This window comes from Salvelinus fontinalis, chromosome 35 (genome assembly GCF_029448725.1).
Source record: "Salvelinus fontinalis isolate EN_2023a chromosome 35, ASM2944872v1, whole genome shotgun sequence".
NCBI lineage: Eukaryota > Metazoa > Chordata > Actinopteri > Salmoniformes > Salmonidae > Salvelinus > Salvelinus fontinalis.
In genome coordinates, this window is record NC_074699.1 from 15,827,022 (window position 1) to 15,854,691 (window position 27,670).

The 27,670-nt window shown below is 43.3% G+C and overlaps 2 protein-coding genes and 1 pseudogene across 3 annotated transcripts; 1 reads left to right on the top strand and 2 right to left on the bottom strand.

The window, feature by feature from the left end:
• Positions 1 to 389: 389 nt before the first annotated feature.
• On the bottom strand, positions 390 to 22,643 carry LOC129834389 (N-acetylgalactosamine-6-sulfatase-like; annotated as a pseudogene).
• Positions 22,131 to 24,936, top strand: LOC129834388 (trafficking protein particle complex subunit 2-like protein). Its single transcript, XM_055899319.1, has 5 exons — positions 22,131 to 22,235; positions 22,851 to 23,023; positions 23,119 to 23,206; positions 23,320 to 23,399; positions 23,490 to 24,936. The coding sequence occupies exons 1-5, from the start codon at positions 22,203 to 22,205 to the stop codon at positions 23,533 to 23,535; spliced, it is 420 nt and encodes a 139-aa protein (XP_055755294.1). The 5' UTR covers positions 22,131 to 22,202; the 3' UTR covers positions 23,536 to 24,936.
• Positions 23,646 to 26,802, bottom strand: LOC129834384 (embryonic polyadenylate-binding protein 2-B-like). 2 transcript variants are annotated; one of them, XM_055899313.1, is made up of 6 exons: positions 26,295 to 26,802; positions 25,664 to 25,760; positions 25,247 to 25,314; positions 25,000 to 25,106; positions 24,748 to 24,835; positions 23,646 to 24,593 (listed from the first exon to the last, which is right to left on the bottom strand). In XM_055899313.1, the coding sequence occupies exons 1-6, from the start codon at positions 26,361 to 26,363 to the stop codon at positions 24,273 to 24,275; spliced, it is 750 nt and encodes a 249-aa protein (XP_055755288.1). In that variant the 5' UTR covers positions 26,364 to 26,802; the 3' UTR covers positions 23,646 to 24,272. The 2 variants fall into 2 exon arrangements, with proteins under 2 accessions (XP_055755288.1, XP_055755286.1); XM_055899311.1 differs by having other exon boundaries at positions 25,247 to 25,317; positions 26,295 to 26,799.
• Positions 26,803 to 27,670: the final 868 nt, after the last annotated feature.

Here is a 27,670-nt window from a genome sequence, read left to right on the forward strand (position 1 = left end):
TTCACAGAGTGGAAGAGAATTCCAGTGGCTATAAAAGTCGGTCTGGTTCCGACTTGCCCTGTACAAGATCATCAGCAGACTTCATCACCATCATTTACCATCGTCTGACCAGTTCCCTCCGCTCAAGCCACGAACCCATGACCCTCTCCATCTGCAAAGCATGAAGCAAAGACTTGGCCTCTATTGGTTGATCTGTCATTATATATTGCTTGTTTATTTGTTTATGAAGCGATTTCTATTATAAAAAGCGCTCGAAGTTGAATAAATTATTATTATTATGACTTTGTGACTGTGGAAACAAGTGACGACCCATCGATTGACGCAGAAATCTTCAATCTGCCGCCCACTAGAAAACATCTGTCAAGAACATTTTGAAAAACAACGTGGCATAAAAATGAAACATTGTTTTATTCTAGTTAAACCAGCTTGTTGTTGTTGTTGCCCTATTTCAATGTCTTCCACAATAGTGCATAAGCAAGTAAAGAGAGAGGAAACATCTACAGAGATGGCATCATAAAAAAAGCAGTTGCAAATCAGCTTCATTCTATTAATAATCATATGCTACCCAGACGGCATTCGTCCCATTGTTAATGTCCTTCATTCAAACCATATGTTGTTCTGTTTCAACATTACAAGTTAAAAACGAATAGAAATTCAAGTTGAATTCCTGAAAATTGCTCTTCATCAAGGCAGCATCTTCGCTGACATCCTCCCTTTTCCCAGGGTGGCGCTGAAACAGATAGCTAATGCGGCCAGTCACACTTCCACGGCTGTGACTTGGGTGCTTTAAGGCATTTTCCTAACTTTTCACATCCTGGAGGTGCCTGTTCTGTCAGTGAAAGAAACCACAGAAAACATTCTTACACATTCATTCACTTGAGCTGAACATTATTAAAATTATGTTCTCCAAGGAAACCACATGGGGGAGCTGCTGCTACACTAGTGATACACAGATCTCAGAATCATGGACAAACTGCTTCAGCAATGAGCATACAAAGCAATGTTCCTTTTTAGCTGTTTTGTAAAAACCAAAACCAATGAGACAGACACTCCCTATTTTTTACAAAAGCAGCTAAAACCCACAGGAACAGTTGCTGAGACAAAAGGTCCAAGAATCACACTGCTGTGTTTTTCCACAAATAACAATAAGATAGTCTATTATTTTACGAACAAAGGGAAAGAAAATAGCTCTGGTAAACAAATCTGAAATTGTGCCCACATAGTTTACTGAAAGCATTCAGCATTATAAAAAGATAAAGGAAACGAGAAAAGGCGTCCCTACAGCAAGATCTTAATCAATTTATTTTCTAAAATAATTTTCTTTGTGAAAGAACACACAAGTCAGAGATGTTAACACTGGAAACAAAAGCCACAGAACAATACTATGAACCAAAATGTATTATATCAAACAAGTTAAAGGAGGCTACATGGGGAATGGACATTCTGTGTAGTATTGATCTTACCATGACAGCCATGTCACACATATTGAGCTGGGGCACACCTGGTACCAAACCCTTCTTATGCTTCTCCACCACTGCTGTGATCCGACTCAGTGCTTCCTGGTACTCCTTAGTCACAACACTGCAGAGAAACACACAGACGTAAGTAGTTGTGCAAAACACTCACCACACATACAAACATAACAGTCAGGCAATATTGGCATGTGGTCACACCATCCAGAATAACAACAGCACAGTAAAGGCATGCAACCACATCTTGTATTCACACACTAACACAGACACACAGATCCACCTAAAATGTCTGAACAGATGCACGAGGCTCTCCAATCAGAGCTTGGTCAAGGACAAACACTCAGGTTTTCACCTTCTCCCACACACAAACAACACACCACACACACAACACACCAATGGCGTGGTTATACAATTTAACATAGAGAATAGATGTCAGTCACAGCACATAGACAGATGACAGAAGGTCACTGCTCACACAAATGCACATTCACACACAAACACAGCAGGCCTACAATATAGATCAGTGTAAAACAATCTCTGAATGGTTAGTAAAACATTTTTCATAAATCAGTTTCATAAATCTGCCGCTGTCTTCCATGTGCTGTACAGCCTAAAATGACTATCTATTATCATTGTATGACACCTGCCTGCCTTTAAACAACTGATATAATCCATAGCGAATGTACACACTAATGACTGAAACAGTTTAAAGCCGACAAGCTTAACTCATACGAGAGCCTATTGACAGCATGTGCACACACACACACACACACACACACACACACACACACACACACACACACACACACACACACACACACACACACACACACACACACACACACACACACACACACACACACACACACACACACACACACACAGCCCCTTTGGGGAGCCCTCTCAGCAGGATTGGCCATGTTCCCCATCCCCTGTCTCTCAATTATTCTTGTTGGACACGGCCGAGCACCTCTGTGCATTATTATATTCAGTGTGCAAAACGCAGAGGCCCTGAAGTGTTTCAAAGGAACACTGCTCTGTCTGCTCTCAATAGGACCTGTAGGGTTAATGGGCTCTCTGTGTTTGGGGGGAGTGGGCGGTTGGTGGCGCGACACGTGGATAGACAAATATCACCAGTGCAATTACACCCATAATACAGTCGCAAGCAGCACCTGTGCCAGCTCCGCCCCCCCCCCCCCTGCCCCTCCCCAAAGCCAGCTCTCTGATTGGCCCCTGGGGAGGGTGTGCGTGAGGTGAAGTGTCAATTAGTGTAATAACCCCAGGCCCTGTCCGGCTCACACCGCCTATCCCCTCCAACTCCACACCACCTCCCCTCCTCCTTCTCCCCTCCTCCCCCTCACCACCTCCACCCCTCCACCTCCTCTCAACCTCCCAGAGGGCAGTGGGGCTTCTGACACACAATAGCACCTGCTCCCCTATTCCTCAGCCATGTGCTACTCCTATATTCACACCCTCTGCTCTCCCAGCATCACTACTCTACTGCCCCAGTGTTCCCCACCACAACTCATCCTTTAGGTCCTTAACAAGGCCATGGCGGTCTAAACTTACCATCTGCTCTCCGCGTTGGCTTGGTGGTTATTTCTTATGGTTGCGTGGTGACGCAATACTGTGCAATGACCTAGAATCACAACATACCATGGCCTTGATCATATCTTTAATGAGTAAAGGTTTCTATAGAAACAAGTGTTTCATTTCAGATTAAATTTGACTATGTATGTATTTGAAATCACAAATTCCGCTTCATGGACCAAAGACAATATCTTGATCAAAATGATGGAGATTTCATTACCATCGTATCTGTTCTCTGCTCTGTATTGATCACTGTGATTCGTTTTCAGATAACTTCTGAAGCTGCTTTATCTCACTAAATATTAGAACCATACATCAGAGCCAGACCAAACACAGTGTGCAACACAGGCGGCTGGTGGCACCTTATTTTGGGAGGAAAGGCTAATAGTAATGGCTGGAACGGAATCATATCAAACTCATCAAACACATGGTGGTTTCCATGTGTTTGACAACATTCCATTAACTCCATTCCAGCCATTATTATGAGCCGTCCTCCTCCCAGCAGCTTTGTGTGGTGTGCAAAGTGTACACTCAGCCCTTTTTGTGTCAACAGACTATTCTTTGTCCATGCATTGAGCACCCTAACCCTAAAAATATATAGATAAAAACATATTTATTTCTCTCCTCCCTCTCCACAAATAAACAAAGAAAACTCCAGTCAGCACAGCCTCATTATCATTACTATAACCCTTAGCCCACTGGTGTTAAAGCAAAAACTGGAATAATAATAACGCTGCATGCAAATGAACTCTTTTGATTTATAATGCATGACACCCAGGGGGAAGGCGGCATTGCTCAGGTGTGTCACCACACTCTGATTAGTGATTCATAACCCCACTGGTAGAGCGAACACACACACACACACACGCACGCACACAGCAGCAGCAGGCATCAAGCAGAGGGAATTGAAGAGACAATCAAATACCTCTGCCCTTTCTCCTCCTCCTGTGGAAATTGAGCAAATCGGTGAAGACTATTGATTGGGGGCTGAAGTGCTAGTCGGCAGCAGATGAGGCCAGAGTGTGCAGGGCTGCCCGCTACATTAGCTCAAGGCTGGCTGGGACTTAAGTGCTCAGCACAGGGTGACGAGGGCCCAGGGGAAGTGAGCCGGAGCAGCAGGAGGCAGAACTAAGTCCAGTCCCACTGGGACACAGGCAGGGAGAACTGGGCTGTCTTACTATACACTGGACCCAGTCAGCCACACCTTCCCACTGATCTACTAACCACAGGAGGAGTCATCTACCACACCAATAGAAGAGTAGCAATAAGAACAATTTAATGTGCTCATGTACAGTCTGAAAACGCTTAACCGTAAATTCACTGACAATCGGAATAAATGTTTTGTCTAAATCTCACAGTGGTAGAATGCTGATCTCGGTGTGCTTGTGATTATCTCATTAGATATACAATAACAAGACAAAGACAAAATATGAAATATCCTAACTCAGATATGAATGGAAAAGCATCTTCTGTATTCATGCAGCAGGTCTCTAGTGAGTGTGTCCATGTATCCTAAGAGGCTGGGACAGTGGAGCGACTGCCTGGGCAGCGTGTGTTACTGCTGTAGTATCAGCCTGCCACACAACTGAAGGTATGTGTGCAGACAGGCCCTACATCATCTTAAGTGGCTCTTTAGGTGCAGACAGAGATTAATGACGGCCAGCCGGTCCAGCTGGGTGCCCAAGGAGCACATGGCCAGCAGCCTGCCTGACACACAGACAGGAGAGAGGGAAACAGAGAGAGGGAGGAGATGGGAGTGGGGGTGGATGGTGGCTGGGTGTCATTACTTGGGCTGGAGAGATGGGGCTGGAATATTGTGACCTCACGGTCCACCCCAATGACCCCCACCCACTTGGAGAGGGGAGAGGAGACACAGGGTCCTCTCTCCAGGTACCAAACCAGCTCCACCTCTCCATAAGTCTGGGACACGGCCAAATAAACGCTCCAACCCATTCAACACAACACTGCTATAGATTTCTCTGTTTTTAATTATTCGGATTGAATGGAAGAGAGCAGAGATGAGATGGGCTGATCAAAAACAACATGAATGTTTAATTATTCCATCTCCCTTCAAGTGAGAAAAGGAGTACGGGGAGATTAAGAGAGGAGAGAGTGATAAAGTGAGAGAGGAAGAAAGAGAGAGAGAGAGACGTATAGAGAGATGGTGAGGGAGGGAGCCAGCCAGAGGGTGTGAAACAGCATGGGGGACAGGAGCTAATCCGACTGAAGAAAACATTAAGGAGAATGAAGACAGATCAGAGAGAAAGCTAGATAATAGGAAATTGTATTCCCTCATCAAATCATTATGGAAACTATATGAATGTATGTCACGCTTTTGTTCATCTCTGAGTGTCTTTGCCAATAAAAAAGTGAAAGAAAAAATGAATTTAAAAAAATTTATATAAAATATAACATATTTATTTAACTAGGAAAGTCAGTTAAGAACATATTCTTATTTACAATGACGGCCTACCGGGGAACAGTGGGTTAACTGCCTTGTTCGGGGGCAGAACGACAGATTTTTACCCTGTCAACTCGGGGGATTCGATCCATCAACCTTTCGGTTACTGGCCCAACGCTCTAACCACTAGGCTCCCTGCTGCCAAATAATGGTTCTTTTGTACAATTAAGGCCATTTTTGTCCACATTTTTACACCATCACAATTACATTTAATGTATAGAGAAAAATGAAAAGGTATTCTAAATAAAACACCCAACTGTTTTTTACACCACTATGGGGTCATGTTCGAAGGCACACAAAAGTCCATTAAACACCACTCCCTCTCCATTTATATGAGAACAATTTGTCTTGCAATTTTAACTTCTAGCAGTGGGTCTGAGGCAAGACAGCGAGCTTTAAAGAGCTATTTGAAATCACAAAGAATAGTGTTTAATCAGCCAGTCTGGGGCTGCAAAGATCAATCTTCAGTCCTCACCGCGCCTCTTTCCCACAACTGGATCAGTATTGATCTCATAAATTCTGTCCACCAACATCCCACAACCCCCCCCCCACCCTCCTCTCTTGTCTTATTTAACCAGAGGCCTGCTGTTTGTTGAGCTGTGTGGAGATTGGCTGACCAACCCTAAGCCCTGTCTATATTTCCCTTGCCTTTCACTTTACGTTCAGTACAATCTAACAGTACACCAGGGAATCTTTGTTTGTTTTAGTGAGCACTCACCTGATAGGGTATTTCTCCCCGGGGTCCCGCCCCAGGTGGAAGATGAGTGGCTGCATTGTGTGTTCCTGTTGGGTGTGGGTGGTCACGCCTGCCACCTCTTGGCCTGGACAGAAGTGAATGCCCTGTTAGAGTAGACACACATACACACAATTGATCTTTAGCTTCTAACGCCCACTTCACAGAGGACAATGGAGACTGTTGTGGTAACAGATAACCTATTTCAACTGACCCTGAGAAACTGCCCTTGAAAAGAAAATTCAATTAAAAAGACTGTCAATGATGTCCACCTACAGACCGACACTCTCACTGCACACCTGACCCTGATGCCGTCTCTCTGTTTGAAGATATGGAGGAATCTGTCCAAGGGAGCAGAGTGTAGATGTGTATAGTACATGGTGTATACTGTGTGTGACTATATCTGTTTGGTATATAGTATCATGTCTTCCTCACCTCAAACCTGTCAACCTATTCTCTCTGCCCTGGGGTTACGGTATGCCTGTGGCTGTTACCTATGTGGCTACTCTATCTGCCAGTCAGAATGTGGGGCCATGGCCTGTACGATTGTCATGCCGACCCCCAAAAGTGTGCAGGCTTGCTCCCTTATACCTCCCTCCCCTCCACCCCTCATCTGGGGTAGCAGCCTGGCTCTCACAGAGGCTGATTGAGTCACAGCCCCCTCCAGACCCCCTGGGGATACCTCTCAGGTGCCCTTGTGAGCAACACAACTAATATTGAGAGAGCACTCATCTGTAAGGCACTCTACCTACCCCCCTCTGGGACCACAAGCAGTCACGCTCAAAGGAGCACAGGCACGAGCGCACACACCTCACCTCAGTACACTGCATAGCCCACTATGATTCAGACTTGCCCACATTCTCTGTGCTTTGGTCTTTGAAATGTAAAAGAGCCTAAATCCCTCTGGACTGTGAGAAAGCCCTTTTAATCTGTATCCAAGAAGAAGACACAGCAGAACTCCATATCTCCCATGGTATTAAGAATATAGCAGATCATAAAGGAATGTTCTTTTAAAGATGGAGTAAAGTAGCCAACATTATAAGAAGAATCAAGGGACATAACATGGAATGCAAAAGTAGAATTTTGGTTTCATATTTTCCTCAAAGAAAAAGATTATATAAAGAGTCATTTTAAACGTATGCTACCCACCAAAGACAAGGCCGAGCAGATAACATCAGATACAGACCGTTCCCATTCCCAACACAATATAATACCTCACACCATTACCACACCATCCAACAAGAGCTTCTGATGAAAACCACTTAACCCTGTGAAATGTCTAATTTTGCACATCACTGAATCTCCTGGATTTCATCAGAAAAATCACAGTAAAGCTCATGGCTATTAAGCCATGATTGAATTTCAAGTTGAGAAAAGACACACCATCCTTGTTTTATTTTAAATTGAACATAAACAGTAAATACAAAACATTACTTACAACTGGTAAGAAAATAGTAAGCTTGAATGATGGATCAACATTTCAGAACAATATTCAGACCCGTTTAAAACCGCTTGAAATAAAGAGTGTTTTTTCTGTGTGATGGATGCTCGGGTGAGATGTGAGGGTCAAGCGTCATTGTAAAGCTCTGAATGCCTGCTGCCCATTCTGGTGAAGAACCGACACATTAACTCTCAGAGTCACAGCTTTGGAGACCCAGAGCCTCCCCTTCAAACCATCCTTTGCTCGCAGACACACACATTCACAAACACGCTCACGCACACACACCAATCGATAGGCAACACACAGGCAATCAGACGCCATTATTTGTGAAGTTCCACTCCAGTTCACATGAGCTGATAAAGGAGGCTGCTATTGATTCAGCGGCCCTCTAGGAGAGAGCAATTTAAGCAACCGATGGGGCATAATGCAAACTTGCACGTTTGAAACAGAGGTTTCTGAGGGAGAGGAGCAGGACACATTTTAAAGGGGGCCAAGAGGAGGAGAGAACACATTCTCACTCCTCAGGGCACAGGAGGGAGGAGTGGGATACTCAGCAGGAGGGGAGAACGCTCCACCAGCGACAGCCAGTGCTGATGAATGATAGTACTTTGGTGAAGTGGGGTGTCCTCATTAATATTCATTAGCCACTGATGTACACAACAGCCACTTGATGAGCTGTTTTCAAGATAACACTGACTACCAAATGTGTGTTTTTAGAGAGCACTGTGGATGGCTGGTTGAGGGTGTGGGGAAGAGAGAGAGAGACAATGAGAGATAAACTACAGTCAGAGAGACAGCGAGAGAGAGAATGAGAGATAAACAACAGTCAGAGAGAGAGAGACAATGAGAGATAAACTACAGTCAGAGAGAGAGAGAGAGAGAGAGAGAGACAATGAGAGATAAACTACAGTCAGAGAGAGAGACAATGAGAGATAAACTACAGTCAGAGAGACAGCGAGAGAGACAATGAGAGATAAACTACAGTCAGAGAGAGAGAGACAATGAGAGATAAACTACAGTCAGAGAGAGAGAGAGAGAGAGAGAGAGAGAGAGAGAGAGAGAGACAATGAGAGATAAACTACAGTCAGAGAGAGAGAGAGAGAGAGAGACAATAAGAGATAAACTACAGTCAGAGAGAGAGACAATGAGAGATAAACTACAGTCAGAGAGAGAGACAATGAGAGATAAACTACAGTCAGAGAGACAGCGAGAGAGACAATGAGAGATAAACTACAGTCAGAGAGAAAGAGAGAGAGAGAGAATGAGAGATAAACTACAGTCAGAGAGAGAGAGAGAGACAATGAGAGATAAACTACAGTCAGAGAGAGAGAGAGAGAGAGAGAGAGAGAGAAAATGAGAGATAAACTACAGTCAGAGAGAGAGAGAGACAATGAGAGATAAACTACAGTCAGAGAGAGAGAGAGAGAGAGACAATGAGAGATAAACTACAGTCAGAGAGAGAGACAATGAGAGATAAACTACAGTCAGAGAGACAGCGAGAGAGACAATGAGAGATAAACTACAGTCAGAGAGAGAGAGAGAGAGACAATGAGAGATAAACTACAGTCAGAGAGACAGCGAGAGAGACAATGAGAGATAAACTACAGTCGGAGAGAGAGAGAGAGAGAGAGAGAGAGAGAGACAAATGAGAGATAAACTACAGTCAGAGAGAGAGAGAGAGAGAGAGAGACAATGAGAGATAAACTACAGTCGGAGACAGAGACAATGAGAGATAAACGACAGTCAGAGAGACAGCGAGAGAGACAATGAGAGATAAACTACAGTCAGAGAGACAGCGAGAGAGACAATGAGAGATAAACTACAGTCGGAGAGAGAGAGAGAGAGACAAATGAGAGATAAACTACAGTCAGAGAGATAGAGAGAGAGAGAGAGAGAGAGAGAGAGAGAGAGACAATGAGAGATAAACCACAGTCAGAGACAGCGAGAGAGACAATGAGAGATAAACTACAGTCAGAGAGAGAGACAATGAGAGATAAACTACAGTCAGAGAGACAGCGAGAGAGACAATGAGAGATAAACTACAGTCAGAGAGACAGCGAGAGAGAGAATGAGAGATAAACTACAGTCGGAGAGAGAGAAATGAGAGATAAACTACAGTCAGAGAGAGAGAGAGAGAGAGAGAGAGAGAATGAGAGATAAACTACAGTCAGAGAGAGAGAGAGAGAGAGAGACAATGAGAGATAAACCACAGTCAGAGAGACAGCGAGAAAGACAATGAGAGATAAACTACAGTCAGAGAGACAGCAAGAGAGCGAAATACACACTACAGTCACAGAGAGTGACTCACCTGGTTAAACTCCTCCCACGAGTTGCTCCACGTCCAATAGTGGGCCTTGTAAGGCCCAACCCTGACTGCCATCATCCCGCTGCCGCGGTAATAGTAGATGGGCCTGTTGGGTGTGAAATGGGATTGGTGACTGCTGGATTCCTGTGATAAGCAGCAGCCCCCCCCCCCCCCCCCCCACCCCCCCCCGCGCTGCACTGCCTGGCCCTCCCTCGCCTTCCCGCCCAGGCTCGCGCCCCACCACCACGCTGCCATGGCTCATCCCATTATGTGCTTGGTGGAACACCTTATCCACCAGGGTGGTCCCTCTCCCTGGGCCCCAGCCAGCAGCCTCCCTACAGGGGGCACCGCCACCACCTCTCCCAGCTGCGAGTTCTAACCTGTTGATGAGTGTGTTGTTATGGAGGATAGGGCTGAGGTCCAGTCTATCTATGAGCCTGTCGTCTGGAACGCTGAGGCCAGCAACAGACAGACTGGTGCTGAACAGATCCACCACAGTCCCCAGCTGCTGGCTCACCTGGAGATGGGAGAAATAGTCCTGGTATTGAACCGTAACACACTGGAATTCAAACTCAGATAGAATCACATTGTCTAAGGGTGCTGACATGAAAGTTTAACAGTGATTGTTGTAGGAAGTTAGATAGCTTGCATGGGCATCCATATGCACCAGAACAATGCACAAACTGATCAATTTAATTACAAATCTTAAAAACTTTGTTCCCAAATTTCAACACTTTATTTGCTTTAATCAATGAATATCCTGTCAAAATGCATGAGCGTCTCCTCCAAAGCTGCGGTGAGTGTCCATGTCAGGACCCTGAACAGCGCAGCGCGGCAGCCTTGTGAAGCGCCGTGATCAGAGCAGGGCTAGGGAGCAGAGAGAACTTCTCCTCAGAGCACAGTGATTCACACTACTGGGAGGCTGTGATACACCAGCAGCCTGCAGAGACACCAAGGGATCCCTCTCCATGCATGAAACCCAACACGACAGCACAATGGCAAACAGCGTGCACGCGCCCCCTATGAAAGCCCACCATTACAGCGGATGGGGTGGAGTGGGGGTGGGGTGAGTCCTGATGATGCATTTCTTCAGTCTCCTCTATAATCTGCGCTCGCAGGTTTATTATAAACCTCACAAACGCCTCTGTAAGTTAGGAGAAAAAGGGGAGTGAGGAGAAAGAGAGAAGATGAGGCCCGGGCTAGCGCTAGCTGTTTTATCTCCCTTCCACAGTCCCTGTGAAGAGCTTTATTTTATTTATAAACTTTGAACTATTTTCAGATAAAATGCAATTTTTTTCACTGTCATCCTTGATCTTCCATTCCATTCTCTCCTGAGCAGCCCTTTGAGGGAGACGGCACGCTCACAATCAGATAGTGCTATCAGCCCAGAGCAGCTGCCCCGCCATGTGCCTCCATGCTCCTATCAGCTGCCTGCACACACACCACCAAAATGAATTCCTTTTTCTCCCGTAGCTACTGCACCAGCCAGAAAGGGCCCTGCAACACATTCCATTATCTGCACACACACACACACACACACGCACACGCACACACACACGGCATAAAAAAAGAGAAATCAAAAAGAACAATTAATGAAGTTGACTACCAGGTAGCACAGGTAACCCTAAATCCTCCACCAAAAAAATGCAAACCATTTAAAAAAAATCTAAATAGTTGTAAGAGACCATTTCATTATCTCCCATTTATTTCCATTTACACTTTTCTCTCCGTTCGGTACATTTCTTTCTGTATTTTCTCTTTTTGCCAGCCTTTTGTCTGTGCAGTTCTTGGTTAAACCCTGATGGTAGTTATCTGACGTGGCAGACCTGCTATCCCTGTCTAATGCACTCAGGCTCCGTGTCTCCCAGCTGATAAACACAACAAAAGGGATTGTGACGGTGGCAGCAGCAGCGTTTTAGGGGGAAAGCCCCCCTTTCCCCCTCCATCCCAGCCAGCCAGCCTCATCCCAACGTGGCCCCTCAGTCACCGGGGGAATTTGAACCTGTGCCCAGCTCCCGCCGTCAACCTCATCTCTCTCATTCCAACACATCTCTCAAAACTCTCTCTGTCCCTCAATACTAACAACTAACACTTTCATTAGAGCTACAGTTGAAGTCGGAAGTTTACATACACTTAGGTGGGAGTCATTAAAACTAGTTTTTCAACCACTCCACAAATTTCTTGTTAACAAACTATAGTTTTGGCAAGTTGGTTAGGACATCTACTTTGTGCATGACACAAGTAATTTTTCCAATAATTGTTTACAGACATATTATTTCACTAATTCACTGTATCACAATTCCAGTGGGTCAGAAGTTAACATACACTAAGTTGACTGTGCCTTTAAACAGCTTGGAAAATTCCAGAAAATTATGTCATGGCTTTAGAAGCTTCTGATAGGCTAATTGACATAATTTGAGTCAATTGTACCCGTGGATGTATTTCAAGGCCTACTTTCAAACTCAGTGCCTCTTTGCTTGACATCATCGGAAAATCAAAAGAAATCAGCCAAGATCTCAGATTTTTTTTTTGTAGACCTCTACAAGTCTGGTTCATCATTGGGAGCAATTTCCAAACGCCTGAAGGTACCACGGTCATCTGTACAAACAATAGTACGCAAGTATATACACCATGGGACCAGGCAGCCATCATACCGCTCAGGAAGGAGATGCTTTCTGTCTCCTAGAGATGAACATACTTTGGTGCGAAAAGTGCAAATCAATCCCAGAACAACAGCAAAGGACCTTGTGACGATGCTGGAGGAAACGGGTACAAAAGTATCTATATCCACAGTAAAACGAGTCCTATGTCGACATAACCTGAAAGGCCGCTCAGCAAGGAAGAAGCCAATGCTCCAAAACCACCATTAAAAAAAAACAGACAACTGCACATGGGGACAAAGATCGTACTTTTTGGAGAAATGTCCTCTGGTCTGATGAAACAAAAATAGAACTGCTTGGCCATAATGACCATCGTTATGTTTGGAGGAAAAAAGGGGAGGCTTGCAAGCCGAAGAACACCATCCCAACCGTGAAGCACGGGGGTGGCAGCATTATGTTGTGGGGGTGCCTTACTCCAGGAGGGACTGGTGCACTTCTCAATAGATGGCATCATGAGGCAGGAAAAGGATGTGGATATATTGAAGCAACATCTCAAGACATCAGTCAGGAAGTTAAAGCTTGGTCGCAAATGGGTCTTCCAAATGGACAATGATCCCAAGCATACTTCCAAAGTTGTGGCAAAATGGCTTAAGGACAAAAAGTCAAGGTATTGGAGTGGCCATCACAAAGCCCTGACCTCAAACCTATAGAAAATATGTTGGCAGAACTGAAAAAGCATGTGCGAGCAAGGAGGCCTACAAACCTGACTCAGTTACACCAGATCTGTCAGGAGGAATGGGCCAAAATTCACCCAACTTATTGTGGGAAGCTTGTGGAAGGCTACCTTAAACGTTTGACCCAAGTTAAACAATTTAAAGGCAATGCTACCCAATACTAATTGAGTGTATGTAAACCTCTGACCCACTGGGAATGTGATGAAAGAAATAAAAGCTGAAAGAAAGAAATCTCTCTACTATTTTTCTGACATTTCACATTCTTAAAATATAGTGGTGATCCTAACTGACCTAAAAACAGAGCATTTTTACCAGGATTAAATGTCAGGAATTGTGAAAAACTGAGTTTAAATGTATTTGGCTAAGGTGTATGTAAACTTCCGACTTCAACTGTATGTACAGTACAGTCACGGTGGCATGCTAGGTTTACCTACACACTGATTAACTTTTTTTGTTACTTTAATCTATCAAATCACCGAGCAGTAAGACTGGCGTTCAGACAGATTGTAATGGAGTCTTCATCTTCTGTTGAATATTCTTGTAATGAGTGTGAGAATGTTAGAAGATAACTTTACCTAGCCTAACCTGAAACTGGACCAACCAAACCTAGCTGTAGTTTTTAATCTGAAACGATTTAGAGTAGGCTGTTAATGTTTGCTGGCCTCTGTACCAACAATCCGCCTAACAAAAGCGACGTGGCACGTGTGGCTGTTCATTATGTGCAGCATTTATGTTCAGGGCTTATGAAACTTTTCAATGTGCAGATGAACAGAGAGATTTCAGCTCCGCATAAAGCAACAGAGAGGGAAATCATATTTTTGGCCATCCGCAGCAGCAGCAGGGAGATGAAACAAAACCCAAACGACAAATCTGCTTAGTCATAGACTCAAAGAGGAGCTAGTCCCATGTATTCCTGCCCGATCCACAGACTAAAGCCACAGATGGCTTTCAGCAGGGTTCCCCAACTGGCGGCCCGCGGGCCAAAAGTATTATTATAAATTATACATTTGTAAAAAAGACTGTAAAAACCCCAACAAATCAGCTCCAAGTGATTATAATTTTGGAAATCTGTTCCCAAGTATTCCCACGCATAATAGAGAGATGTATGAGATCGCATACAAATGTAAGCGAGGTTTGGAATTGTTATCTTTTAGTCAAATATTATATCTGTTTGGGCTTCTTGCGGTCAATTTGCCATCTACAAATTATTTGTAAATATGTTCCGGCCCCCTGACCATCCACTGAAGACAAAAACATCCCGCGGCTAAATCTAGTTGATGATCCCTGTTCTTCAGCATAACAGTGGTGCCTCATTCAAAATACTCCATTCTCAGAAGTGTTTCATCTGCAGTAATTTCTCTAGTTAACCCACCAGCAGGTGCTACAGACAAACGTACACACAGAGGTTGAGCTGTTATGGCACTGTACCAGCACACCAAAAACCCTGCATACAAAACCCTCCCTACCTCCCTGGCACTGCCATCTTTTCCAGAACCATCCCTGTGGAGCACTGCACCGGGTGCACCCTTCCCTCTCTTCTCCCAACCACCCCTTTACTTTTTTTTTTTCTGTCCTTTATCCTGTGCGCCTGGCATATTCAGATACAGAAGTCCTCATTACAGCTCAATCCAACCTCAGCAAACAGACAAACAGATTAGCCGCTTAACACGCTCCCAATCCCCCTCTTCCTCGCCACTCTGCAGCGCTATCAGGCCACAGCACACCCCTCAGATATGAGCCGGGGGCAGGGCTTACTTCAGCCTACAGACTACTTCCTCCGCTCGCTCCTCCAAAAATCCCTCTGCGCCACAGCCCCGTGTCACAGCTGCCCCTAATACAATTAAAAGTCATTTGCAAAACGCACAGGCTTAGCGGATCAGGGGGAAAGTCCTCCTCACAGGCTCACAGAGGAAGAAGACAGGAAAGGGGGGGGGGGTTATGAAGATGAACCTTGCCACCTCAAAAAGTATTCGAAAAAAGTCCACACTTGCACACGCACACACACAGACACACACACGCGCGGACACCCACACACTCAAACCAAAAAAACGGTGTGTTTGCTTTTACAATGCCAGCACCTGAGGAGAGTTGAGTTGTGATGATGTTGAGGACATTGATACACAATCGAAACAAAGAACTACAATGATATGAGAGAGACAATTACTGAAATGACTAATTGTAATTACTTTCTAATGTGGTACCTGCTTGAAAACCCAGCTGCTTACAAACAGATAGCACTGCAGTGACTCACAGCTGTGTGTAAATACCGGGAGATGTTCCCCAACTCCAGACAAGTAGAACGCCAAGAACATATATAGAACACCTGGAACCTGGAGATGTTCAGGACAGGTAGAACAGAGAGAAATAAATAGTTCTCACCGTGCCTTGCTGGGATGTGTCCAGGCCACCAGGTGACGGCAGGTTCCCTCATGCCCCCCTCAAACGTAGTTTCTTTCCCACAGAGAAACGGGCCGTTACTGCCACCTCAGGGGACAGAAACATCACTCACACGCTAAGCACCATGATAAAGAGATTACTAAAACAACTTACTTTATACACAACTGAAAGGAGCCCCAAACAAAGAAAATACCCACACATACTACTCATAGAGATAGAGTACATTACTCACATCTATCCATACAGGCATGTATACAAGAACTGTAAGAAAGCAGCATGGAATTACATTTGTTGGTATCAGGGGATGTGTTGAGAGACTAAATCATGGCGTGCAGCTCTTACTTTGCTTGGGGCCGGACATCACTGCGGCCCCGTTGTCTGAGGTGAAGAACACAAAGGTGTCCTTTTCGATGCCCTAAGCACGCAGCCAGGACAGGATCTGTCCAACACTGTAGTCCAGCTCCATCACTGTACTGTACCTGCAGTACACACACAAGCCATTCAAACTACAGTATCTCAGGAACTTCAAATGCCAAATCCCAACTCACCATAGAGACAGACAGGTCTGTGTAGGCACTAGGGCTAGGCAAAACCATCAACCAAGCTGCAATATCCTAGAAAACATGGAGGTAAATTAGGTATTTACTATCAAACATTTGGTATTTAGCAACAAGAGTTTTCACAAAAGAAAACATGGACTAAAAGCCTGTTGGAAAAAATAGAAAAGTATTCCATCTCAGTGTGAGCCACCTATCCCAGGCACCTGGCTAACACTTTTCATCTCTGATCAATTTCTCTGTCAACAAAAACCTCATTTGGCATTCTGAAGAAATGCCTGCTTAGTGAGGCCTGAGTATTCACTGAGACTGAGAGGAATACTAAGTGACCTGAGCCCAGATGAGCAACACATCCCTTTACCCTCCCCACAACCACAGAGGGGCAAAGGGGTGTGAAAAATCTACATTAAATTGACAATATCCTTAGAGCAGTAAACAGTTTTTTTCTTCCCTTCATTATTACAATATTTTTCTCATTCTCGATTTTGAATCTTCATGTTGATACCGTGAGTCTTTTTCCAAGTGGCATCTAATTCCGCTCACGTTTCCAGGTGTGAGATAGGCAATAGATCACCTAGTAGAATACGCAGTGGCTCATGCTAATGACCTTCCCCACGCTGTAACACTGCTGCAGGCACAGCTCATCCACTTCACACATTCACAAAGCCCCTAAATCAATGGCCTAAGACCCAGAGATCTAAGTAGAGCTTTAAAACAACAAGACAATTTGGTAAACATTGTACAAAAACAGAAATACTGTACCAGGGTAGAAAATCATCAAGAGATATATACTAATTAGGTCCTATCAACAAAGATAACAATGATACAGGTTAATAATCAAGAGTGTGTCCAAACCCTCTGTTCTGGAAGAAACGCTCCGTGCTTTGTCAGCAACACATCCATGTCTCTGTGTAAGATTTTACAGTGTCAGTTTCTATATATGACATTATTAATGACATATTATGATTGTAGCTTCAAGTGTTGTGATCCTACCGCCCCCTCTGGCTCTTCCCCAGGAACCGTTTTGAAGCGTGCGTAGCGTCTGCTGCCCGGTAGAGAAGAAATGGCCACTGGGTCAAGTCAAGGCCCTCCTGAAAGGAAAGACATGTGATCATAGTCTGCTATCAGACCAGACACCATCCAAAAAAAGTCACTACAAAACTGACAGAGAACAGTAGTGTAATAGGAACATTTAAGATGAATGAAGTTAATATTCAGTTAAAAGTAATTAACACAATGCTTAGCATATTATAACTTTTCCCTTTATATAATACACATGATTTCCAGTGTTCTATTTGGGACACTCATTTGTGTTGTGTATGGGTTGATGGTAACTAGACTTGATACTGAATGTTATGGATGGTTCTCATATCTGTTGATCAGTGGCGGATTTAGGTATAGGCAACATGGGCAGCCGCCCAGGGAAGCATCTTGCACGGGGCGCCCGCAGAATTTTGCGTGGAATGGTGACATTTGCGCGATCAGTTTTCTATCGCTCATTTGCACGTCACATCACGTCAATGATATCATGTCACCGTGTGGGACTGTGGGTATATTAACCTTATCGGAGTTTTCGCCCTGATTCTAGTTTGTGAGCTAGGCAGGCTACTGCCTGGCAAGGTCTCCCACTCAGAAGTACGAGATGGGGAGGGGTCGGGGGTAGGTTGACCTCAGGTCTCCCCACTGGAAGCCCGAGGTAGGGGGAGCGGGGGAATCTATCAAATAGCGCACATCTAATGTTGTACAGTACTAATTAGTAAAATCAGTCACACCACGAAATGCTACCAAATAAACCAGAATTCATTCATAATACTGTGAATATATAGTTTCACAGACATATTGTTGCATTTTTCTCTGGTTTGTGTGAAATCGTTAAGAATAATATAAAACCAGTCTGCACACCACCAAGGTGAATTGGTTTAGTCTTGACTCTTGGTTGACAGTGAAGGGAGATGGGTAATGTAGTCTTGACTCCTGGTTGACAGTGTTGGGAGATGGGTAATTTATTGATGCTCGAGTGCCAAGTCAACAAGTTTGTTTCTATTTGTCTTTGTTACTTATTTTTGATATTTATAAGTCTTATATATATTTATATAGTTTTAAATGTTCTGATTATGTTCTGGGGGGGGGGGGGGGGGGGGCTGAAGTGGGGGTTCGCCCAGAGGCCCATACAAGCTAGAACAGCCACTGCTGTTGATAGTGATTGACGCTAGACTGGAGGTACAAAGACCGAGGACATTGATTGTTATGATATTCTGTGACAGTGTGCGATTCTGTAGCAGTTGATGTTGTGACTTCCTACATGCCTCTCAACAGGTGTGTGCAGAACATTGGTGCTGTGAGATTAGAATATAAGGGCCTGCTTAGAAAAGGCTAGATAGACATTTTCTCTGCTTTTGTGTTGGTGGTGTCTCCCTGTTGTAACTTGTAATTAAACTGGATTGGTTTTGATTGACTTCATCAATGACTGCTCTCCTTTTTGTTCACCTGGAAATTCGTATTACAAGAAGTATTTGTAAGGAAGAACTGGGACGGACATCTGCCACTCAATCACTTACCTCCAAGTAGATTTGTGTAAGGTAAGATTCTCCAATTTTCTTATCGATCCCAAACTCCTCATAGTATCTGGAAAACAAACGTAGTTCATTAGTTTCCATGTCATCTACATAAGTACAATAGTTATTAGTTATAAATAGGACTCATACACAACACTCACACCGTGGCTATTTAATAAACAATTTGTTTAATTCCAAAAACCCAGCAGCAGACTTTGAAAAGCCCGTCCTCCCAGGCTGTGATTAGAGGGGAGTTTAGAGAAGCAGATTTGAGAAGTCTCTGAAGAGCAGGGGAACTGTTATGAGATAGTACTGAAGCGTGGAACGGTAGACGCAGCAGCGCCCGCCGTCTCTCTCATGCTCGGGCTGTTCCAGGTGTCCTCACACACCGCCAACGCAACCTGCCGTCTCCTGGGTGTGTGTGTGTGCGTCTGTCCAGGCTCAGGTACGCTATGCTGATTAAACCCACGGCTAAGCGCAGAAAGCGCCCGCCTGCTAGCGCCAATGACCCTGAATACACATATGGCTGTTTTGGGGAAAACAAATGGGCGGAAAATGGAATACACAAGCGCAGCTGGTACAGAGAAGAGGAGTAAAAAAAAGTCTCCTCATTCAGAGGAGCAACCAGCCGAGCCAAACACTGAAAGAGTCCGGGAGAGAGGATTCTTATGTTTTCTGTTCTGTGTGAGTGAGTGAGTGAGAGTAGGAGTGTGTGCAGGGTGTGTGTGTGTATACCTTCCCACCATCTGAGAGTTGTTGTAGACCGGGACATTAGGCCTGTCGCTGCTGTTGTAGGGCCCGAAGTGGCAGTTTGGAGCACCAAACCATTCATCAAAACCATGCTCCAGAGGTAGGTGATGAGCTCTGTGACCAAGATGCCTTAGGCCAGGAAAAAAGATGGGGGAAGGAGAAACACAGAATTAGAATTGTCACTATTGTTAGCACTTCAAATGAGATCAAAATGAATGGTGCCCACCACTTGCCAATGATCTTGTTGACGTAACCTTTCTTCTTCTTCAGTACCTGTGGTAATAGAATTTCATCCTTTGAGATCCCTCCTACTATCTCCTGGGGTGTGTAGGCTGCAAAGGTCAGGGGTTACATTAATTTGTGGGGAAAAGCAGCAAGGAAAATATAACTCAAAAGAGAGACAGAGTGAGAGCTCACCATTCCTGGCATGGGCATTGGTGGTATAGAATCTATTTCTAACTGGTAATCGTCCTGTCAGAAGTGAAGCTCTGGCTAAGGAAAAATAGGATAAGAGACATCAACATCATGTTTTGATAAACAATTTAAATGATCAGCTGAATGCGTAGTTAAAGTGGGAGAGGCTGCATGTGATTTTACATAAAGTTCCACAGTATATAACTAGTCAGATCCGGGTTAAGCGAGCATTTTGTCAAGAAGCAGTGCGGCTTGGCGAGGTCGTGTTTCAGAGGACACACGGCCCTCGACCTTAGCCTCTCCCGAGTCCATACGTGAGTTGCAGCGATGGGACAAGACTGTAACAACCAATTGGATATCACGGAATCAGGGGGGGGGGGGGATAGAAAATGAATAAATAATAATGATAAATAAAAAAATAAAAAAATACTAATAAAAAAAAAAGTGTGTGCAAAGCTGTCATCAAGGCAAAGGGTGGCTATTTTGAAGAATAAAAAATCTCAGACATATTTTGATTCATTTAATACTTTTTTGGTTATTACATGATTCTATATGTGTTATTTCATAGTTTTAATGTCTTCACTATTATTCTACAATGTAGAAAATAGTAAAAATTAAGAAAAACCCTTAAATGAGTAGGTGTGTCCAAACGTTTGACTGGTACAGTATGTATGAACCGAGTTGAGCTTTGCATTTGGGTTTTGCGTCAGGCTATATTTTCAAATACAAATATATATAAATATATATATTTGGGAGCTCACCCTGGATATTGTGATTAAGCCACGTACCATTTCAGTATGATTACATTTCTAATTAACATTCAGTGGCTGAATCCTCTAATACCCTCTCCGTGGCGTTAATACAAATAGCCAGGTATGATGCACTTCGCTTCCTTCAGGCACTCACATCACACACACATATATGAGATAAGCAACCGATTAGGTTTTATTTGCTTAAATATTAATTAGAAAAAAGAAAAGGGTCGATCTATTTTGCATAACACGTTCATTCAAATTCCCAAATTAGGTATCATTAGCATATTTCAATAGTGTATTATCCCTATTAGCATAATGAGTCTTCTCCCCTCTATCACCCAGGAACACACAGCTTAGGCTTCTGATATATGCATCACATTGTTTCAAAAAGCTTTTGAAGGATTCCTGGCTGCACCTACCACCAACCTCTCACCAACATCCCACTTAATCACAGTGACGTTATCATCACTGCAACTATTACTCTCCAATGACAATATTATTGATTGTCGCACTGACAGTCAGGTTCTTATGCATGTTGTGCCAATTCCGGATACTAGCTTTCCAGACTATGAATTCAAGAAGATTGGGATTTTAATAAAGTATTCCATGTATTAGCTGTGTAGAAGTTGGGGAACAGCATCCCCTGTGCAGCCATGGAGTCAAGGTTTGGGGTCTCCTTGGAGGGCTGGCCAAACACCCCCACATCTCCCCAGCCCATCTAAACATTAGAGGAACTAGCTGTCAAATGACAGTGGATCATGATGCTATGATAAGCAGACATTACATTACACCATCACAAAGAGTTGCAGAGAAATGGTTGCCATTTCCTGACAGAGACCAAATACCAAGCACATGTTTGCATGCTGTGTAGTATTGTATGTCAATATGTGTCAAGTATACGTGGCATATAATCAGAGTAGACACAGCCTTTCCATTTGAGTAATCATGCCACAGTTTTTAGAAATAAATTTGAAAAAGTCTCATGCCACAAAAGTAACACTCCCAAACTAAATATACATCAACATCTTACGTCATCCATAAGAATGATGACAATGCTCGGGAGTCGACTTGTTTGAAGGATTATTTGCCCAAAAACCACATATTAAACTACAAAACAATATCAACGTTTGAATTCGAACGACATCTATTGCAGTGATCACATGATAACACATTCAGGAAGCACATGACGATTTCTCATTGTTTGCTTTCACGAGCGTTTTTAGCGCAACACTTGCGCATATTCAAATGGTGAAGCTGACTTTACTGCCCGATGTAGTCAAGCTTGAAAACACATTTTTGTATCGATTAAAGTATTTATAATAAGTCCCGTTATTTTACATAAACAGTTACACAAAATTAAAGTTAAGTTATCTTACTTGTCTTCATTTATCACAGTCACGTGATACGTCTTGGCAGGCACAGCAGACATAATTCCAAGATGGCGGTCTGTATTGCTGTCATCGCTAAAGAGGTGAAATTAAACAACGCTATTTACATCGACATTTGAATTTCGTTTTTGTATGTACTAGCCTCTAAGGGGATACATAGTCAGTTGTACAACTGAATGCATTCAACTGAAATGTGTCTTCCGCATTTAACCCAACCCCTCTACGAACCTGAGTGTTGACTGTGATGCTATAAGACTAGGTAACGTTAGTACGTTAGCTAGCCAACTGGGCTAACTAGATACATTGAGTATGGTTTATCGTAGAGTTCATTTGAGAGAGAAGCGTGCAATAATAGCGCATCAAGTCAGACTTCAGGTGAAGGTCCGGACGTAGCTAGCTATTCTTATTAAATTAATATGCAGATAGCTAGCAGATCACTGCTGTTCAATCTTGGTCCAAACCAAAGAAGGTTGAAGCTTTTTTCTAGCCAAACACACCCAATGTTAACAAACTAGCTCATCATTAAGCCCTCAGGTGTATTAGTATTGGGCTGGAACAAAAGGCTTGCCACTCTCAACCTGTGGTCCAGCACCATAGACATTCTATCTGCAAATATTTGGCCAGTTATATAGATTATTTTGTGATGAATTTAGGCTTTATTATGGAAAGTTGCACTAATTAATTCCCTATTCTGTTAGAATTATCCTCTGTACGTCCGAAGTGTACCCATACAGAATGAACTGAAGTTCCACTACACAGTGCATACCTCTCTGGATGTGGTGGAAGAGAAGATTTCAGCAGTCGGCAAAGCTATGGCAGACCAGAGAGAGCTTTATTTTGGGTTGCTGTACCCAACAGAGGACTACAAAGTGTATCCTTCTCATATGATAAAAAGTGTATTACACTCCTGTCTGCATGTTTTTTCTCCTTTCAAATTGAAAATATTCTCCTTTACCAACATACCAGATATGGCTATGTGACAAACTCCAAGGTGAAGTTTGTCATTGTTGTGGACTCGTCAAACACATCTCTGCGAGACAATGAGATTAGAAGTGTAAGTCAACCCCTGAATCATCTGTATGGTTCTCTTAATGGCTTTCAGGGGATCTGATTGCTTCAGTTTATGATCATTTTGATGAAACTACTTAACACAATTGTTTCCTTCAGATGTTCAGAAAGCTACACAACTCATTTACTGATGTGATGTGCAACCCATTCTACAATCCTGGGGACACCATTCAGTCCAAGTAAGTTATCCCTACCACAGTGTTAGTTATGCAATGGTGTATCTATCAAAATTGCTATTGTCATTGTCTGATTTACCTTTTTTCCTCCAGGGCCTTTGACAGCATGGTGTCTGCAATGATGGTGCAAGTTAGCTGATATTATCCTCCTGAACATCTGTACATAATTTCCTGAAACCTTTTCGTGTTGCTTCATAATAAACTATGTCCATCAGAACCTCTCATTTACACCATTTCAAAGAAGCACTATCAAGTGTAATTCATTTATTAATTTCTAAAGCAAAGATGTTTGACATTATATACAGTGATAAACATTGAGCTATGTACTTGAAGCAAACTGCCAATTGCATGTCAATATACAAAAGAAAGCCAATCACAACGCGAATTTGATCATTTGTGTTTTTTACAATTACTATGCTCAATAGCCACACACCAACAAAATGAGTGATCTGATCAAAACATCCTTACAAAAAAAGTATCTGACATGGCAAATGGCTGTGTAGTCAAACAGTTCTTGGGGTAAATAATTGCACAGTAAAACTGCTCAACTAAAATAAACCACCATAGGCACAAGCTTTTACAGTAATAAGCCGCAAACCAAGGCTGGCCTCTCCCATTTCCCCGACAATAAGAGGACAAAATGGCCATTGCAAAGTCTGACTTGTTAGGATTAAGTTGCAATAACTTTTTATGGAGGCTGTTAACAAAAGATGCCATATGACTTAATTCAATGAGGTTGAAATCTGTGCTTGTCTCAATTTCTGCCCATTAACATGCATGGAAAATAATTTGCAAATGAGTAGAGATGAGCAAGTCACGATTTCCTGAAACTCACATTCCATGTTTATTAAACAATCACTTGAATCCAGGTGTGATTCAGTAGTGTTGCTGCGGGTGCATGTGTCCAGTGTGCCCTGGCCTCGAGTGGTCAGTGGGTGGGGTTATGAGGAGAAGACATGGGTGCCGTTTAGGGCCCTGCTCACGGTGCTCAGGAACCCCCCAGTGTCTCTTCCCAGCTGGGGGCCCGTAGGGGTGTGGTGAGACTGACCTGGCGGGGCCAGTGTTGTATCGGAACCTGCCTTGTTGATACCCATTGTATCTGGGTGGGTGGAAACCTCGTCCCCTGGATCGAGCACCTCTGTGAATCCCCCTATCTGTGGTGCTGATTCCTGGCATGTTGGTCCTTTTAGGCAATACCTGCAATGCAAAGGCCACAGAAACAACCTAAAAGACCTGGAATCATTTACAATTAACAGGAACACTTAATTCAGCTCAATTTATTCATGAATGTGCAACTTCGTCAAATCAAGTGTGTTTTGAGTTTAGAATTCAGGTTTCCCTTCCTACTAACCTTTATGACTCGGTCTCTGAATACGGTCTCATCCAGGCTCATGGCAGTCTGCACTGAGTCCCTGTCATGGAACTCAATATATGCAAAACTGGGAGAAAGAAAGTTGTCAACGTATACACAATAACATACTCAAATTGTAATCAGAACATACAAAATGTCCAAGAAACAAATAAAATGGTGCATAAACTATTTGTGACTGGACTTTGCATTGAAACTGATGTCCCACGTGATGGGATGGATAGTTAACCTCACCCCTTGGGATGGCCAGAGAATTTGTCACAAAGGATGGTTACTCTGTTGACAGGACCACAGCCATTGAAATGGATCTCCAACTCATCTGCAGTGGCACCATACTCCACCTGTTAATTTCCATATAATATCATGAGTCTATGCATGAGGACCCTCAGTTACTTTGTGAATATAATATCAAATATGAATTGTGTATAACTTGACATGAATGCTAAAGGTAAATGTAGACATTTAAAAAAGTAAACCTTACATTCCCCACATAGACAGATCTGTTGTCAGCATCTATCCTTTCCTCATGGGTCATTGTATAGAACATTCCTGCTGTTTTGAACAGAAGAGAACACTGGAGCATATTGCACACGACTGAAATCGAAAGACAGCAAACACAAAGCAACTAATTACAACACCTAGAGGAACTGTGGACTAGTTAGATATATTTATCAAGGAGGTGTTTGCAAGAAGACACTAGAGAGACAGCCCCATTCCATCAGAGGAAGGGATAGCCTGAAATAGAGGCTGAAGGGCCTTGGGCAATGAGGATACCCTTCTGGAACGCTGCGGCTCACTGCTCATCTCATTGGGCAATGATGTGAGCCACACCGTGGCAGGCCAGCCCAGCAGATGGGCTCAGGTGTGGGCCAGCTGGCTAGGTTGAACAGGAGCTCACCTGCCTGGATCTGGCTTTCCGTTGCCTCATACTGCACTACTCTCAGCCTCTCCTCCTCCTCCATCTCTTGCACCCGTGCCTTGATGGCTTCAAGCTCCTATATGGAAAGGGAAATGCCAAAACATCTGAAACATGCAGTATCATAACGACTATGCAGTATGAGACCATTTTAAAAAAAAAACTTTCAGACATGAAAACATGTCTGAAACGCATGAGATGAGCAAGTGCCTAGAGGTTTCGGGTTCTGTGGCAGCGGGCCCACATATGCCTAGCATCTCAGTGGCCTATATGAACAGCTGTCTTAAGTAACGTTAGTTGTTTGAGGATGCAATTATACTGTTGTTCAGAACCACACATGCTGCTGTCACATTACGCATGCGCGCCCCAGTGGATGGATATATTGTGTCAAGAATGCTGTTTAAAACATACAAAACCTTCATATCAATCAGGTAACATAGGTGGGACATCGCATATGTGCTGCAGTAATAATACAATAGGCTACCTGGAATATCCCTAAACCCTACATTATGTAGCCTACAATCATTTGCGCATTCAAGAAAAAAACAGTAGGCTAGCCTGCAAATTGTATCACGCAAGGCCGAATGCAATGGTCTTATGTTTTCTTACATACCGGGTCCTCCATGTAATGATCTCCCGCGAGCTCGCCTTCTATGTACATATCGTGTCTTTGCTCCGCCATATTCAGTGGTCAACAGCAGACACCAAACCCATGCCCGCAGACGCCACTTCAATTCCCGCGACGTCGCTCTCTTGTAGCCAGTCCAGTGTAGGAGACTCCAATGCAATCAATGTTTTCTTTAATCACTAATCCGATTTTGATAAGGCTAATAAATGTAGCCTATATACAGAAGGTTGTTTGGATTAAATAAAAATATCTTCCCGCGGACGGAATCTACCCACGCCTTGTCAATACTGGTTGCTTACCTGTCTGTCCAATATGACGAGGGGGGGATGTCAATTAATTGTCACCTGTCTGTGCATCACATGTTTGTGGGCTCGCCCCATCAGTTGTTGAATGGGCATTTTATAAAAATAAAAATGAATCTATAAGGTATCATTTTATTTTCATAAATGCCACCATGTAATTATCGTGTGGTTTCAATGCGAACTGCTATTGATTCTAATGTCAGGATAAAGTGACTTGTCCAAATGCTGCCCGTACCTCATGTTGGAACACGCTGTGAATAATCCCCCTCTATGGGCTATGTGAAATATAATGAAAATAACAGTAAAAAGCCTGTTGTTGTCTTTGTCTATGATTTACCTTAATGTTAACCTAACATTTGTTAGGTGAATGCACCAATTTGCACCAAGAATGCACCAAAATGCACCAATTTGTAAGTCGCTCTGGATAAGAGCGTCTGCTAAATGACTTAAATGTAAATGTAAATGTAAATTTGTTTCCGACCCACAGAGGTGTCTGAATGTCCGATGTAGCCTAATCCTATTGGACTCAGTCACCTGTGTACTTGAATGATTCTGCTGGTACCTCAGTTACCTTTACAAATGCCCTTTTAAAGTCTATCAGATTATAGTGGCATTCAAACTCAGCTGAGACCCCATTTTTCCCCAATAATTTCTCGAGACCCCACCCACCCCAAATACAATAATGACACAACATAAAATTGGGTAAATTTCGATTTTTACATCAACAAATTCATTGCATTTTCATTTCTTATCAAAACGAAAAGAAACCAATAAATACATTTACTAAAAAAAAATGATATATCAAATTATCTTTCTCAAAAACGTTTGTATAGGCTTAATGTCCCATACAATGATCTGTACTCTTAAATTGTATATATGTACACACACAGTACACAGAACAAAAATATAAATGCAACATACAACAATTTCAAAACATTTCATTACACCCTAATCTATGGATCTCACATGACTGGAAATACAGATATGCATCACAGATACCAACAACAACAAAAAAGTAGGGGTGTGGATCAGAAACCCAGTCAGTATCTGGTGTGACCA

Coding starts and splice junctions, on each gene's coding strand:
- LOC129834388 (XM_055899319.1), top strand. CDS start 22,203: ATGGCGGTCTGTATTGCTGTCATCGCTAAAGAG. Junction 22,236..22,850: donor TTGCTGTCATCGCTAAAGAG/GTGAAATTAAAC, acceptor CTATTCTGTTAG/AATTATCCTCTGTACGTCCG. Junction 23,400..23,489: donor GGGGACACCATTCAGTCCAA/GTAAGTTATCCC, acceptor TTTTTCCTCCAG/GGCCTTTGACAGCATGGTGT.
- LOC129834384 (XM_055899311.1), bottom strand. CDS start 26,363: ATGGCGGAGCAAAGACACGATATGTACATAGAAGGCGAGCTCGCGGGA. Junction 25,318..25,663: donor GGAAAGCCAGATCCAGGCAG/GTGAGCTCCTGT, acceptor TGTTCAAAACAG/CAGGAATGTTCTATACAATG. Junction 25,107..25,246: donor GATCTGTCTATGTGGGGAAT/GTAAGGTTTACT, acceptor GGAAATTAACAG/GTGGAGTATGGTGCCACTGC.